General features: G+C 36.8%; 1 protein-coding gene across 1 annotated transcript in view; it reads left to right on the forward strand.

Moving 5' to 3' along the window:
* RGS7 (regulator of G protein signaling 7) overlaps positions 1-12,930 on the forward strand; it is a 179,991-nt gene that overhangs the window by 134,755 nt on the left and 32,306 nt on the right. Inside the window, 2 exon segments of the mRNA XM_070950673.1 lie at positions 271-377; positions 1,760-1,811. Coding sequence (XP_070806774.1) covers positions 271-377; positions 1,760-1,811 — 159 coding nt within the window.

Genomic DNA, 12,930 nt, shown 5'->3' on the forward strand with positions numbered 1-12,930 from the left:
TGCTTTATAATGTCATCATGAGAATGTCTTTGCATGAGACATCATTGCATAATTACTGCTTATGCACAGTTCTTATTTTAATATTATTATCATTGCTATCAATTGTAAGAATGAATTTTTTTCCCTATAATTTCTATAACTGGTATTTCATCAGCCAAATTGTCACTGTCTCATGAAAATTCTACCATAGAAAGGGTTCTAACATAATTCAAGTAGAAAAAAAATGCATAACATAAAACATTATGATGTTTTTGTCTCCTTCTGATATAGTGGAAGCTCTTCATTTGGGAACACTTATGGCAGCCCATGGTTATTTCTTTCCTATCTCAGATCATGTTCTAACTCTGAAGGATGATGGTACCTTTTATCGGTTCCAAGTAAGTTTTTACAGCATTGTTTTTAAAACTTTAACTAATTATTAGAAGTAGAGTTATTCACCCCAAACAATAAGCAATTCTATTCGTAAAGTGATGGTCTAATCCAAGGGTCAGCAACCCACGGCTCTGGAGCCACATGTGGCTCTTTCATTCCTCTGCTGTGTCTCCCTGTTGCTGGTCGGCTCCACAATTGATAGGGCTTTTGGTTAGGACATGTAGAGGAAAAAGGATGCTGCGTTAGGAGGGGACTCTATGGTGGGGGAACTGACTTCCAGTTGGCAGAGGAAAAAGGACACCAGGCTAGGAGGAGACTCTATGGTGGGGGAACTGGACTCCTGGTCAGCTCTAGAATTGAACGGGGGCTTCCGGTTAAGACCTTTGTGGCTCTTTGAGTGTTTAAGATTGCTGACCCCTGGTCTAATCAATATGTACCTCATTCTGTCAGGTAGAGATACTTTTCTTTTCCCCACAGAGAGTCTCTTAATATTATGTTAATGCAATAGTCTTCCCTCATTTCATGCTTCCTAAATGATCTGATCTATAATCACTAGAACTCCTAGAATATATGACCAGTGGATATGAATTAAGGAAATAGTACTATTGGGAAAATCTATATATTTGGCTTTTCATAATCAGCACCACTTTTTATATTTTAATGTACAGATTATTTACAGGTTTTGTCTTTCTTCTAATCCATAGTTAGATTAATTGTACAAAAAGAGCATAGATTAGGGTGATATGTCAGTGAAGATGCCCCAGCCAGCCAGCAAGAGTTGTCTGGAAGTTGAGTCAAGGAAACTGGCTTCTTTTCTTTTTTGGTTTCAAACCAAAAGTTGGCATGCCTCAATTTCCAGACATAGGCTAGGACCTTTTGACAAACAGGTGCAACTAAAACCTGGTTTCAAGCTATTCATTACAGTCAGGCAATTCCTTGCATTCAAGAACAGTACAAAGTATTTAGAAAACATCAAGAATTACTATTTATAGAAGAAACTGATTTCAGCTTAATATTGGGTTACTTACACAATTTCAGATTGGGGAGTGCTAATAGAAGTGGGTTTTTTGCATTTAATGCCCCACCTGCAGCATCTCAACTCTCAACACAACATTCTCAACACAACAACAATAATATCAAAAATCCATAGCCTTAGCATTGTCACATAAAAGGAGTTGTTGGGAACAAGGTGATATTTAAATTGAATGGAATTAATTAAGCACAGCTATTCAAATATGCAAATTTATTCAATCAATAATTCCCAAGAATAGCTAATTTTATCATATTTATCATATTTTGCCCATCTCACAGTGACTCAAAAATTGACATTCAGAATATGTATCATGTGTTGCTTTGTCCAATATTTTTTCTTTGTTTTGTTTTGCAGACACCCTATTTTTGGCCATCTAATTGTTGGGAGCCGGAAAATACAGATTATGGTCAGTGTGCATCTCATTTCTTTCAGTCTGGAGTCTTGCAGTGAATGGACTAATCTGTTAATTTACAGTTTATAATTAAGCAACTCTTAGCTGTATTTTTCAAACCTAGGGCGAGAACTGCTAATGCTGAGTTCAAGATTGGCTTTGGTTTACAAAGTTTACTAAGGCAGAGGTCAAATCAGTGCATATATTGGAAACACAAAGAATGCATCTCCTTTTGCAAAGCTACAGACATTTATTTAGAAGAAGATTCAGAGACTGCAAATCTGACATTCATATTATGACAGGCAACAGGTTAAGAAGGTCCAAAGCTGAAAACTAATTCAGGGCCAGTCAAACAAGAAGTTATGGGAATGTAGTCATGGATAGCACAGTCCCCATGTGGTAATATCTTACTTATATTATTTAGGCATTAATAGTTATTTAGATAAGTTTTAGTTACAGAAAAATGTAACAATGTTCATTCAATAATACTTACAATATTCTTACAGTCTGCTAATTTTGTTTGTAATAATATTTATGATATAATTATACCTTGGAATTCCCTCTCTTAATTTCAATCATGAGGATTCTACCTTTTGTATCTTTGAATTTCAATTCTGCTTCAATTCCTTTTTTTACGTAAATTACCACCCCCCTCTTCTTTTTCTCTGCCAGCGAATCGAATGTTTGACCGAATTTTTTATATTCTAAACATTTACTCTCTTCTTTTTTTATGTGTACCTCTTGTAAACACATTATATCAGCATTTTGTTTACCTAATTTTGTTAAAATTCTTTTCCTCTTTTTGTAATCATTTAGTCCATTGACATTTACAGATATTAGCTTCAAGTCATTCATCTCTATACCTCTATCTGATTATTGGTTCTTGTTTGTTTCTTACGGCCCTTACTGGTCTTGTTTTCTTCTCTTTGGCTTCTTCTTCTTCTTCTGTCTTCCCCTCTGCAGTTGCTTCATTCGTATTCTGTTGGTGTAGGGCTTCCTCCTCCACTACTGCTGTTTCTAGTTCTTCCTTGCTACCCTGCTCTTCTTCCACACCTCTCAACTGGTCAAGGAAATCTTGTACTGTACTCAGGCTTTCTATTTTGATTTTTCTTCCTTACCAGGTTATTAGCATCCCTTCTGGGAGAAGCCACCTGAATAGTATCTTTCTTCTTTATTTTTATGTGCAGTATATGGCCATACAGTATATGGCCATATAGTATCTTTCTTTTGTTCAACTGTATGGCAGTTGTATATATGGCAGTATATGAAATCGCGACTCCTCTCAGATAGGCCTTCATTGTATCCCATACTATTGCGCGAGATGTGCCTTTGCTTTCATTTTCCTTAAAAAAGAGGTTTATTTCTTCTTTGAATTTTTGTATACAGTCTTTGTCGCCCAATAATTTAGCATTTAACCTCCACCTCCATTGGTATTTCCTCTGAACAAGCTTCCATCTAATTTCTAGCGGATTATGATCTGCCCAATCATTTGGGTTAATTACTGCTGTTCCGATTTCTAACCCCAAATTCCTACTAACCCATGCCATGTCAATTCTGGACCACGACTTTTGTGCATTTGAAAAGAAGGTATATTGCCTATCGTTTGGATGCAAGGTACGCCAAATGTCAATTAAATCTAATTCATCGACTAACTCGAAAAAAGCTCTCGGTAAATTTGTCCTTTTATTTATTTTTTCTTTATTGCTCTTGTGGTCCTTCTCCGGGTCCACAATACCATTGAAATCCCCTATCATACAGATTTCGTTATATGCCATTTTCACTAATTGTTCATGGAGTTTCTTAAAAAATTCTCCCTGTAACTGATTGTAGATCTATATTGCTCTCCTGTCCATTCATGTTGGACTATGGTTACTGTCATTCTTTGCTTCAGTATGGATTCTAGTTGCAATTAAAAATGCAAATGGCTACTATTCATTATTGTTTTTAAATGTATATGTGGAAATCAAGTAAAAAATTAGTTGGGTATCAGGGAACTTTTAAAATATGAGTGTCAGAGCATTAAAATTCATCATGATTAAAATGGTTGATAAAACATTGAGAATATATTGAGATTATGCCCCTTCAGCCCATGCTCACTTTATGCTTAGTTGGAAAATCCTATTGCAAAGTTCACATAAACAATACTCTGTTTAACTTGGAAATCCTTGACCTTCTGCAGATACTTGCAAAATAAATAAATGACCAAGGTCATTTGCCCAAAATTTGGTCCTAGCATCAGAAAACTAATTATTTACGCATAGTGCCAATTTTATTGGATAGGTTTTATGTCATTTCCTTACTTCAGTCCCTAAAACATTAGTATGCTATCTTATCCAGATAGAGGATTTGGCTTATCAGTAGTGTACTAAGAGGGATAGGACAACTATGAAATTGCAATAAATTAAGATTAAACTCTTCCCCATATATTTCATTGTTTTGTTTTCTCAATCCATTAAAATAATAAGACATTAACTTGAGGCAGGGTGGTTTCTAAAAGATACGTGTATCCTTGGACCATCAGACTGTGTACTGCTGCCCTGAACTGTTTTTGTTCTAGAGTGGAGGTGTGTAGTATTCAGATCCAAAATGGGCAAAGATACTTTGGATATGGTGTGGACATCTTATTGCACCTATTGGGTGCTTCTTAAAGGACTAGAGTTTTGTCCTGGCTTTGCCTGATAACAATTTGACTCAGGAAAATACAAAGGATTGCTTCTTCCTTAGCTCAGAATGTATTTTACTGTGCCATCCACATGCAAACTGCAAGCTCTGAAGCACCTTTGTCTACTTCAGATCCAAATTCTGTACTTCACTATTCCAGATCATTGTATCTAAAGACACTTGGAGACAGCTTTACCCTAACTCACTGCCCTTGTCTGAAGGGGGAAGTTATACTACATTGTTGTAGTCTAAGATATCTGAAGGGGTCCCACAGCAACAAGGGTATGGCTTTGGGTAAATTAGCAGCGGGCAAGTGCAATCTAACCCACATCCTTTTTGTACATGCATCCAATATTAATATATGTGCAAAAAGACTGGGGTTTAGATCATGTTGCCATGACTTGCCTATTTTGACCCCATAACCCTCCGTGGAGCCAATAGGAAAAGATTATTTTAGCGGATGATGCATCAAAACATATGTCATCCAGTAGTATGCAAAACACCTGTACATACTGTTTTCCATAGGATATAATATTTCAATCTAGTAAATTAATTTTTCTAGATTGCACAGCCTGAATAATCCTTCAATCAATTGTTTCTGTGTTTTTAAGTATATACTGAATTATAGAAACTGACTTCCACACCATGAAAAGCTTCACATATTAACTATTATTAGACATGACTACATTAAGAATGGCACATTCTGGTTGTTTTTGTTATGTAGAAAGGAACCCAACTGCTTAACATAAGGTAGTGTTTCCTTGTCTTCAAGAATTCATCACTGAAAAGCATATTCTGAATAACGTGGAATAAAGTTACAGGGAAGGAATTAATACTGCTAGCCGCACAGATACTTTAGAGCCGTTTTAGAACTTTAAAGAATGAAGCAGTAAAAATAAGATTGAATGACAATGCTATGTGCCTGTTTCCATCAGGACTCAGATTTCAAAGTAGGAAGCATAGCATAGGATTGCATTCTTTGGAAGCTAGCTCATTTTAATGAAATGTTAATCCCAAGAGGGTCCACGTTTACAGAAACTGGAAGGTCAATCTCACATTTATCTTCCTTTTTTTAACAACTGTAAATCAAGGAATTCTTTCTTTCTCTCAAACCAGTTAGAACTGATTTGGAAATAGTCCCTCATCCCTTTTGTGAGTCGTTCTTTGATTTTCACCAAAGTTATGAACAAGCTCTTTCTGAGGTGATATCAAGTGATGCATTCCTTGAAACACATCATTTAATGCTGCTTTGATTAATATCTGTGTATAAAGCAAGGTAGTTCTGCCTGGGCACTCTGAGACTGAGTCCCAGATAAGCCTGTTAAGTACATATCAATATGAGAGACAGACTAAGTCTTCCTAGTCTAGTATTTTGTTTCTCACTATAGCCAAACAGTTGTCTGTAGGGTGCTGGCAAGTGGGAGACAAGAGTGGAGTGAAGGTAGAGGAATTCTACTGTACTTTCAGATGCACAAGCTCTCTAAGGATTAACGGGTGGATCAAACTGAAGGCAGGGAAAATCAAACAGTGAAGAGGCATTCAGGAACTCACAGGCTTGAAATCTCTCTCCTTTACTCTCTCCTGAATATTTGTTATCCCCCCTCTTCAAAGCTGGCTACAAACCATAGAACAGGAAAATGCAGCTGAGAGTAGCTGTTCTGGCAACTTGCATTTAGATAGAAAGGTGGGGTCAGTGCAGCCAGTTATGAAATAGATTCTGTTTTATTTTTGTGGGCTAGATTGGGGTTGCTTTGCCTAAACCCTTAGTGAAGGGGATTAAATCCCCCTTTTGGCTTGTGTAGGTCCAATTTTTTCTTTATTTTGCAACTTAGTCATCTTTTATTCTTACAAACGAAAGTGAATACATGTGTCCCAGGATAATGTTGCAGGATCCAATCTTGGTCGGTCACTGGGACCAGAGGTTTTGTCTTCCGAGCTTTCAGACTCATGCTGGAGCCTGAGTCTTCAGGGAACTTCTCTCTAGCAGAATATGTGCTGTTCTGTGTGTAATATTTATAGTGCCTGTTGTAAGTGGCTTTGTAGATGTTGATTGGGTTGTGTTGATGGCTGCCTTTTAAGTCATTAGTTGTCTTTTGCTTGTGCTGCTTTGCCTTCTGAGTACTTGATAGGCTGGGGGTAAATCAGCAATGCTGTTGACTGACGAGGGGCCTGTTTCCCAGGCTTCAATCACTTCCCTGACTGTTTTTGTGCCTGGTCGTCCAATATTCAACTTTGCAGTGACAAAGATTGTTGCCTTCGAGTCAGTATTGACTCCTGTCCACTGCTTGGACAAATCCTTGCAGTTTTCTTGGTAAGATTTCAGAAGTCATTTGCCCTTGCTTCTTTTCTAGGACTGAGAAAGAGTGACTGTCTCAAGGTCATCCAGTTGGTTTTGTGCCTAAGGTGAGACTAGAACTCACAGTCTCCTGGTTTCTTACTACTACACTAAACTGGCTTTTCCAATTAGTCCTTTCCTTTTTTCCCCCCTTTTCTTTTTCTCTCATCAACTGTCTTCTAGGTCTGTGATATTGCTATATATAATAGACATTTAATAAGCTCAGTAAGCCAGTGGTGCTCATTCTGGGAAAGCCTATAACACATGCCTGTCCCACTCTAGTAGGGCCCAATATATGATAACCCATACTGGGGTGTGTTCCATTACACAGAGACATCACTCATCTCCCACAGTCATTCCTTTGAGACTATTTTTTGGAGACATGCTGTCCCCAATTCCAATGTAACACAGTGAGTCTTCAAGATCAATAGCGCTCAATAGACTTGGTTTTCTATGAATTTATCCAGTTTTTTTAACATCATCCATATTAAGTGGCCATGCCATAAAGTAATTAATGCACCATGTAAAGAAGTGGTCTGCTTGGTATGTATTTAAAGAAGTTCTTACTCTTCCCATTTATGTTTTTTAACCACACATTCCTCAGACTCACTCTCTCTGTATGTTTCTGTCTCTCTGTCTCTGTTTCTGTGTCTGCCTCTGCATTCCTTAATGTCCCCTGACATTTTTTCTGTGCTTCTTTTGGGTCTTTCTTATTAGAACAAGCTTTCAATTTCCTCAAGGAAGCCTTCTTAATTTTTACAGCTCCTGGGGATTATTAGAAAACTTTGACTTTGGATTAGTTGATTTTTTTATTCTTCAAAACAATATACCCTCTTGTTCTTTGATGCACGTTTGAAGACAATGATGACTAGATGGAGTAGCAATCTGGTCAAACAGATATTAAAATTTAGTAGGGTGTAATTGTTTTAATGGAAGTAATGTCTAGTATTCTACTTCAATCCCTGACTCAGCTTCCACTATATATAGAAAGCTGTGGGTTTCCTGCAAAGTAAATGCAGATAAAGTATAATTAGTCCACTTGTTTGCTCATAGTTTGGAATCTCATAATTATCTGGTCTCTCCTGGCCAAAAAGACATGCTAAAATAAAAACAAACATATGGCTTTGATGAGCTTGAAGGTACAATTAAGTCGCTGACAGCAGAGCAGAGTGGGAAAGCAAAACATCTCCAAGTAAATCTGAAAAGCGATTGTCGTGTTGGAATGTATTTATAATCTGTTGCTAGGAAAGAAAAAGTGCAGAATTTAAAATATGTTTCTTTGTAGAACTTCTTAATATTAGAGTATTCTCTAACGCACTACAGTGTAATCTTGTTTTTCCAAATGAATTTGTTCTTGTAGTCTAGTACACATGTTTGTTATGAAGCAGGAATAAAGTGTGTATGTGCATCCATGTAACTTTACTGGAAGATCCAACAAATCCTGCATACTATCTACAAAATTGGATGCCGTAAGCCAGAAAGTTCATAAAGTTGTTCATACTGATCAAAAGATGGCAGAAATTAATTCGTGCCTCCTAATCTCATGCACAGTATACAGTGAGAAGCCCATTTAATCTCCTCCTTAGTGTAAATTGAAGATATATATTGGCATATCACGATTTGGGATGACAGGATATCATTGGGCAATGCACAGAGTGCATCTTTGGCATCAATTGATCTATACATCACCTGTTTCTTTAGAAGCAGCCTTTCCTAGCTGTATATAACAACATCCAACACAACCTATTTATTTATTTAATTATTGATATAATTTGCTTATATTTCTAAGGCAGGGCAGTTAACCTCTTTCTGGGTATTGATTTTTTTTTTTATTTTTCAAAGCTATTGTTTTCCTCCTCAAAGGGCTGCAAAGTTATGGCAACGATGTAGTAACTTCAGTAGAAAGCGCAAAACGGAATTCCCAACCCCCCTTCCCCCTTTGCATTGTTCTGCTTATTTTTCTTCTTTATAACTAATGTGTAAAATCTGTTAAAGAAAAGCATTCTTGTATTCTTCCTCTGAAAACCATGAAACATTGAGGCCAGTTCAATTCTGCAGATTGCTATCACATTTGGATGGTTTTAAGGCCTGCCAAAAAACCAGGAGGTGCTCGTTTCTCCATGGGCTTCTATTGTAAGAGCTCAAGGTAGGCATGCTTGGCCAGAGGATCCCAAGATGGGCTCTCGTTTCATTCATATTAGGAGCGAATAATTTTTCAGGATTTGAGAGAGACACCTAACTTTTGAGGAATATTTCAGGCACCAATAAATAAATGAAATTAAAAATAAGTAAAGGGATGTGTCAGGAGCCATACTTCAAAAAGCTAATATAGTCAGGACAAAGACACGGAATGAAGACAACTACATTTGTTCTAAATTAAGGTAATTCAGACTAAATCCAGTATAGTTATTCCATTTAACTCTCTCTGTAATCAGTACTTTTCCATTATATCACATTAAAGTTACAATTCACTGCGACTTTTGCATAGCTGTGGGACTGTCTCCCCCTAGTTTGGATAATGCATATACACATTGGCTTATATAACCTTTCAAGTAAGATCAATCTTTGTTTTTTATGACTCTGATCAGTTGTAATTATTTATAAACCGAGCTATATACTTTGCCTTTTACCAGAAGGCAAATATACTGATTAGAAAAATGCAACAACAAATCAGGCTCTGGGTAGCTAATATTATAAGGAATTGTTCTGAATATGACGTTTTTTGGCTTCAGACCGGTGACTGAATTCCATGTAATGATGCATAGCCTGTGGCATTCCATGTGCAACTCAATCTGTATTTAAATAAAAATATATCTGGCCAAGTTCAGTGCGCCCTTAAGCACTGCATATTGGCATGCAGATCTCAGTTGCTATTTCAAGACCCATACTACATTTTAGCAAAGTTAACTTTGTATTGGGTCTTTTAGAAAACCAAAAAAAATGTTATTGGCTCTTCCATTCAGTATTTATCTTTCATACAGGTTAAACCCTAGTAGGCAACAACTTTATTTCATTAAGGATGTACTTGATGCAAGGTAGTTGAGACAAGACGCACACTCAGGGATATCTTTATTGTAATGTTACATTAACAGAATCTTACAATCTGAAAAATACACCTATCCTTCCAAAAATTTGCAATTCTAGAAATTAAGTGTATCCTTTCTGCCATGTACTCATTCCTTCTCCAGGCTCAGCTGCCTCTTATCTCTTATAGGCCAGTCTGAGTGTCTTCATTGTGTCTCTAACTATCATTCCCATATACCATTACAAGATCTCCCCCTTTTTCAGTTTCATTGCTCATGTCCATACATATCCAACTTGATATCTTCGAAAAGTATGAATGTTTATTCCCAAGAAACCTTAGCTGGGAAATACAAATTCCTTGTGTATCTAATCATACTTGGCCAAGTAAAGTCTTCCCTTCCCTTCCCCTTCCTCTTCCCTTTCCCCTTCCTCTTCCCTTCTGTTATTACCTAATGATGTTTTTTTTTCTCCATTGATAACTGTGGTATGGAGAAAAAGACTATATCTCAACAACTATATCTGCAGTAACAATGGTAGTGGAAGCTTTAGCAGAGAGTTTAGCACTTTCCCTAGCATAATTGTCTCATTTGAATAAAGTAATCCTTAAAATACTGTATAATCCAGTAGTCATGCAGGCATGAGTTACAGGAGTTGTAGTCTACTGTGGCAGGTTCAGGAAGACTTCACTGAATCTAGTTCAGCTGATGTTAAATAGGTGTATGTTTCTATAGGAAGGGGAAACCTCAGTTCCTGCAGTTTATTCAGCAGCTAGCCCGAATGCAGGTGGGTAATCTCATGATCTCTCCTTTATTCAGAAAAGTTTGACTGGCCAGAATTATTTCTTAACCACCAACCTCACTGCAATTCCATCTCTGCTCCCTTGGAGGCACCTAGTTTACTATGATTGTTCACTGTGAGTTATGCGGATCTGAGTTGACAAGCTCATACCTGCAATCTAACCTTATGGACACAAAGTTCTGCCGAGCCTCATATTTTAATCAATTTTGGAAAATGCTTATTAGCTGCTTTCAACTATTAAGAACCCTTCAGCCAACACATTTTATAATGTGTGAGTTTCCTTTAACAAAAGAAGTTTTAAATATCAGTTTAAGGACATAAGAAACCATCTTTTTTGGAATAAACAGCAAAAGACTGATTAGAATGTTGATTTTGGAAAGTTATGAATGGGTTAAGGATCCAGATAGATTTGTTAAGATTTGTTTGTTCAGCTAGCCATACCCTTACTTGGATTCGAACTTGGTTTGAGTAAGGGTATGGCTAGCTGATGAGAGCTAAATAGCTTGAAATAGATCTATACTAGTCTCCCTTTATTTTTTTATCAGAAAAATATAAATTTGGTATAAAATGGTTTATCATGAATGCGGCTGCTTGAGGGTTCTTGGATTGGAGCTGAAAGGTAAAAGGGAAGCAGTATGCTCCCTCACATATTGGGGTAGACCAATATGTGAGGGAGTAGCTTTGATAGAAAAACACTTTATATTTAACACTTTATATAATATTAAATCAAGTATGGTCAACATGCAGTGATACCTCAGGAGTCTCCAATTCTAGCTAGGCCAATGATAAGAGGAAATGGTCTATATATAGTCTAACACTAAAAGTTTGCAAGAGAATATGTACAGTCTTCTTAAGTATAGCTGAAAAGGAGGAACTTTTTAAGTATAGTTGAAAAGAAGGCCGTCAGCAAAAAAATGAACTGGATCCCACCAACCTTGGGGAGGGAACTGATAATTTTCCAAGCACTTAACTGGTTTTACTTGATGTTTCTCCAGTGTTTCCTCTGATACACAAATGCAATGACCTTTGTTATCCCATCATAGTTCCACAATAGATGTCAGAATACCATAGTGTTGGTTGTATTTGTGTTCAGTTTTAAATGGAGTGGTAGTAGGAAGAGGAAAAGAGGTGGATGAGATAGAAAAAAATGATCTTCCTTATGCCAGGCCAGGAGATCAAACCAGAATACTTTGGGTATGCCTACATATTAAATTTTTGGGGTTTTCAATCATAGGATCGGAATCAACCCTTGCTTTAGATATGCTGATTTTCTGAGCTTGAGCAAGGATGTTCAACCTGCAATATGATTTTTTAAAAATGTTTCTAGAACCCAGTAGACAAATTTATTGGTGATTAGTTTGTCTGACAATATTAAAATACTTCTAAATTAATGGATATCACTTGACAGAATTGATTGGGAAATATATGACCACAATGCCTAAGTGACACAATAAGTATGACATCATGTGATCACACCAGATGTAAGATGTCACTTTTCCCCATTATCATTAAATGAGACATCACAAATGGCCACAATTACAATTTTATTGCTGTCTTTTCCATTGACTCTGTTTGTTGGAAGCCAACTGTGACGCTCACAAATGGTGATCATGTGACTTTGGGATGCTGCAAGAGTCATAAATGCCCAGTGATTGCACAGCCCCTGAATGATGATCATATGAGAGATTCAGGGATGCTACACCAAGAATTGGTCATAAAATTACTTTTTTAGTAATAGCTTCAAACAGCCACTAAACAGGGCAGTCATTGAATAAGGACTACTTGTACATTTCTGCAATGAATGCTAAGGCTTGCAGGGTGAAAGACTGGAGGTTCCAAATCACCTCTCTCAGAGATTCTCTGATCTTCACATTTGATGCCCCACCTACTTTGGAATTCTTGTTACTATCCCTATCTTCTAGAGGGACATTTTATCTGGTACCCTCACCCTAATCCTAGTATCAGTAAGAGGTAGGGTTCCTATTTCATCCTAAGGATTAAAAGTTAAAATACAGAAAACAGAGACAGTGCCACTTCCTAGACATGATGTTACAGATAGATGTGGTAACTAGAGGACAGTCCTTTCTTTCCTGATCTCTTCCCTCATAAGAGATAAACAAAACAAAACTTTATTATAAAGCAACAAAAAGAAAAAAAATGTAATCCTGCTTTTTTAACTATAAGTATTAACATGTGGACCTTCCTTGTGAAAGGAGATAATTACAAAGCTGCCTAGAACACAGCAGCTTGCAAATTAATTTTTAAGAAATCCAGATGAAAAAACAATATTCTGGATAGTTTATTCTGAGCTAAAAT

This window comes from Pituophis catenifer, unplaced genomic scaffold (genome assembly GCF_029215685.1).
Source record: "Pituophis catenifer annectens isolate HBS135680 unplaced genomic scaffold, rPitCat1.0.hap2 SCAF_1, whole genome shotgun sequence".
In the NCBI taxonomy this organism is placed as follows: domain Eukaryota; kingdom Metazoa; phylum Chordata; class Lepidosauria; order Squamata; family Colubridae; genus Pituophis; species Pituophis catenifer.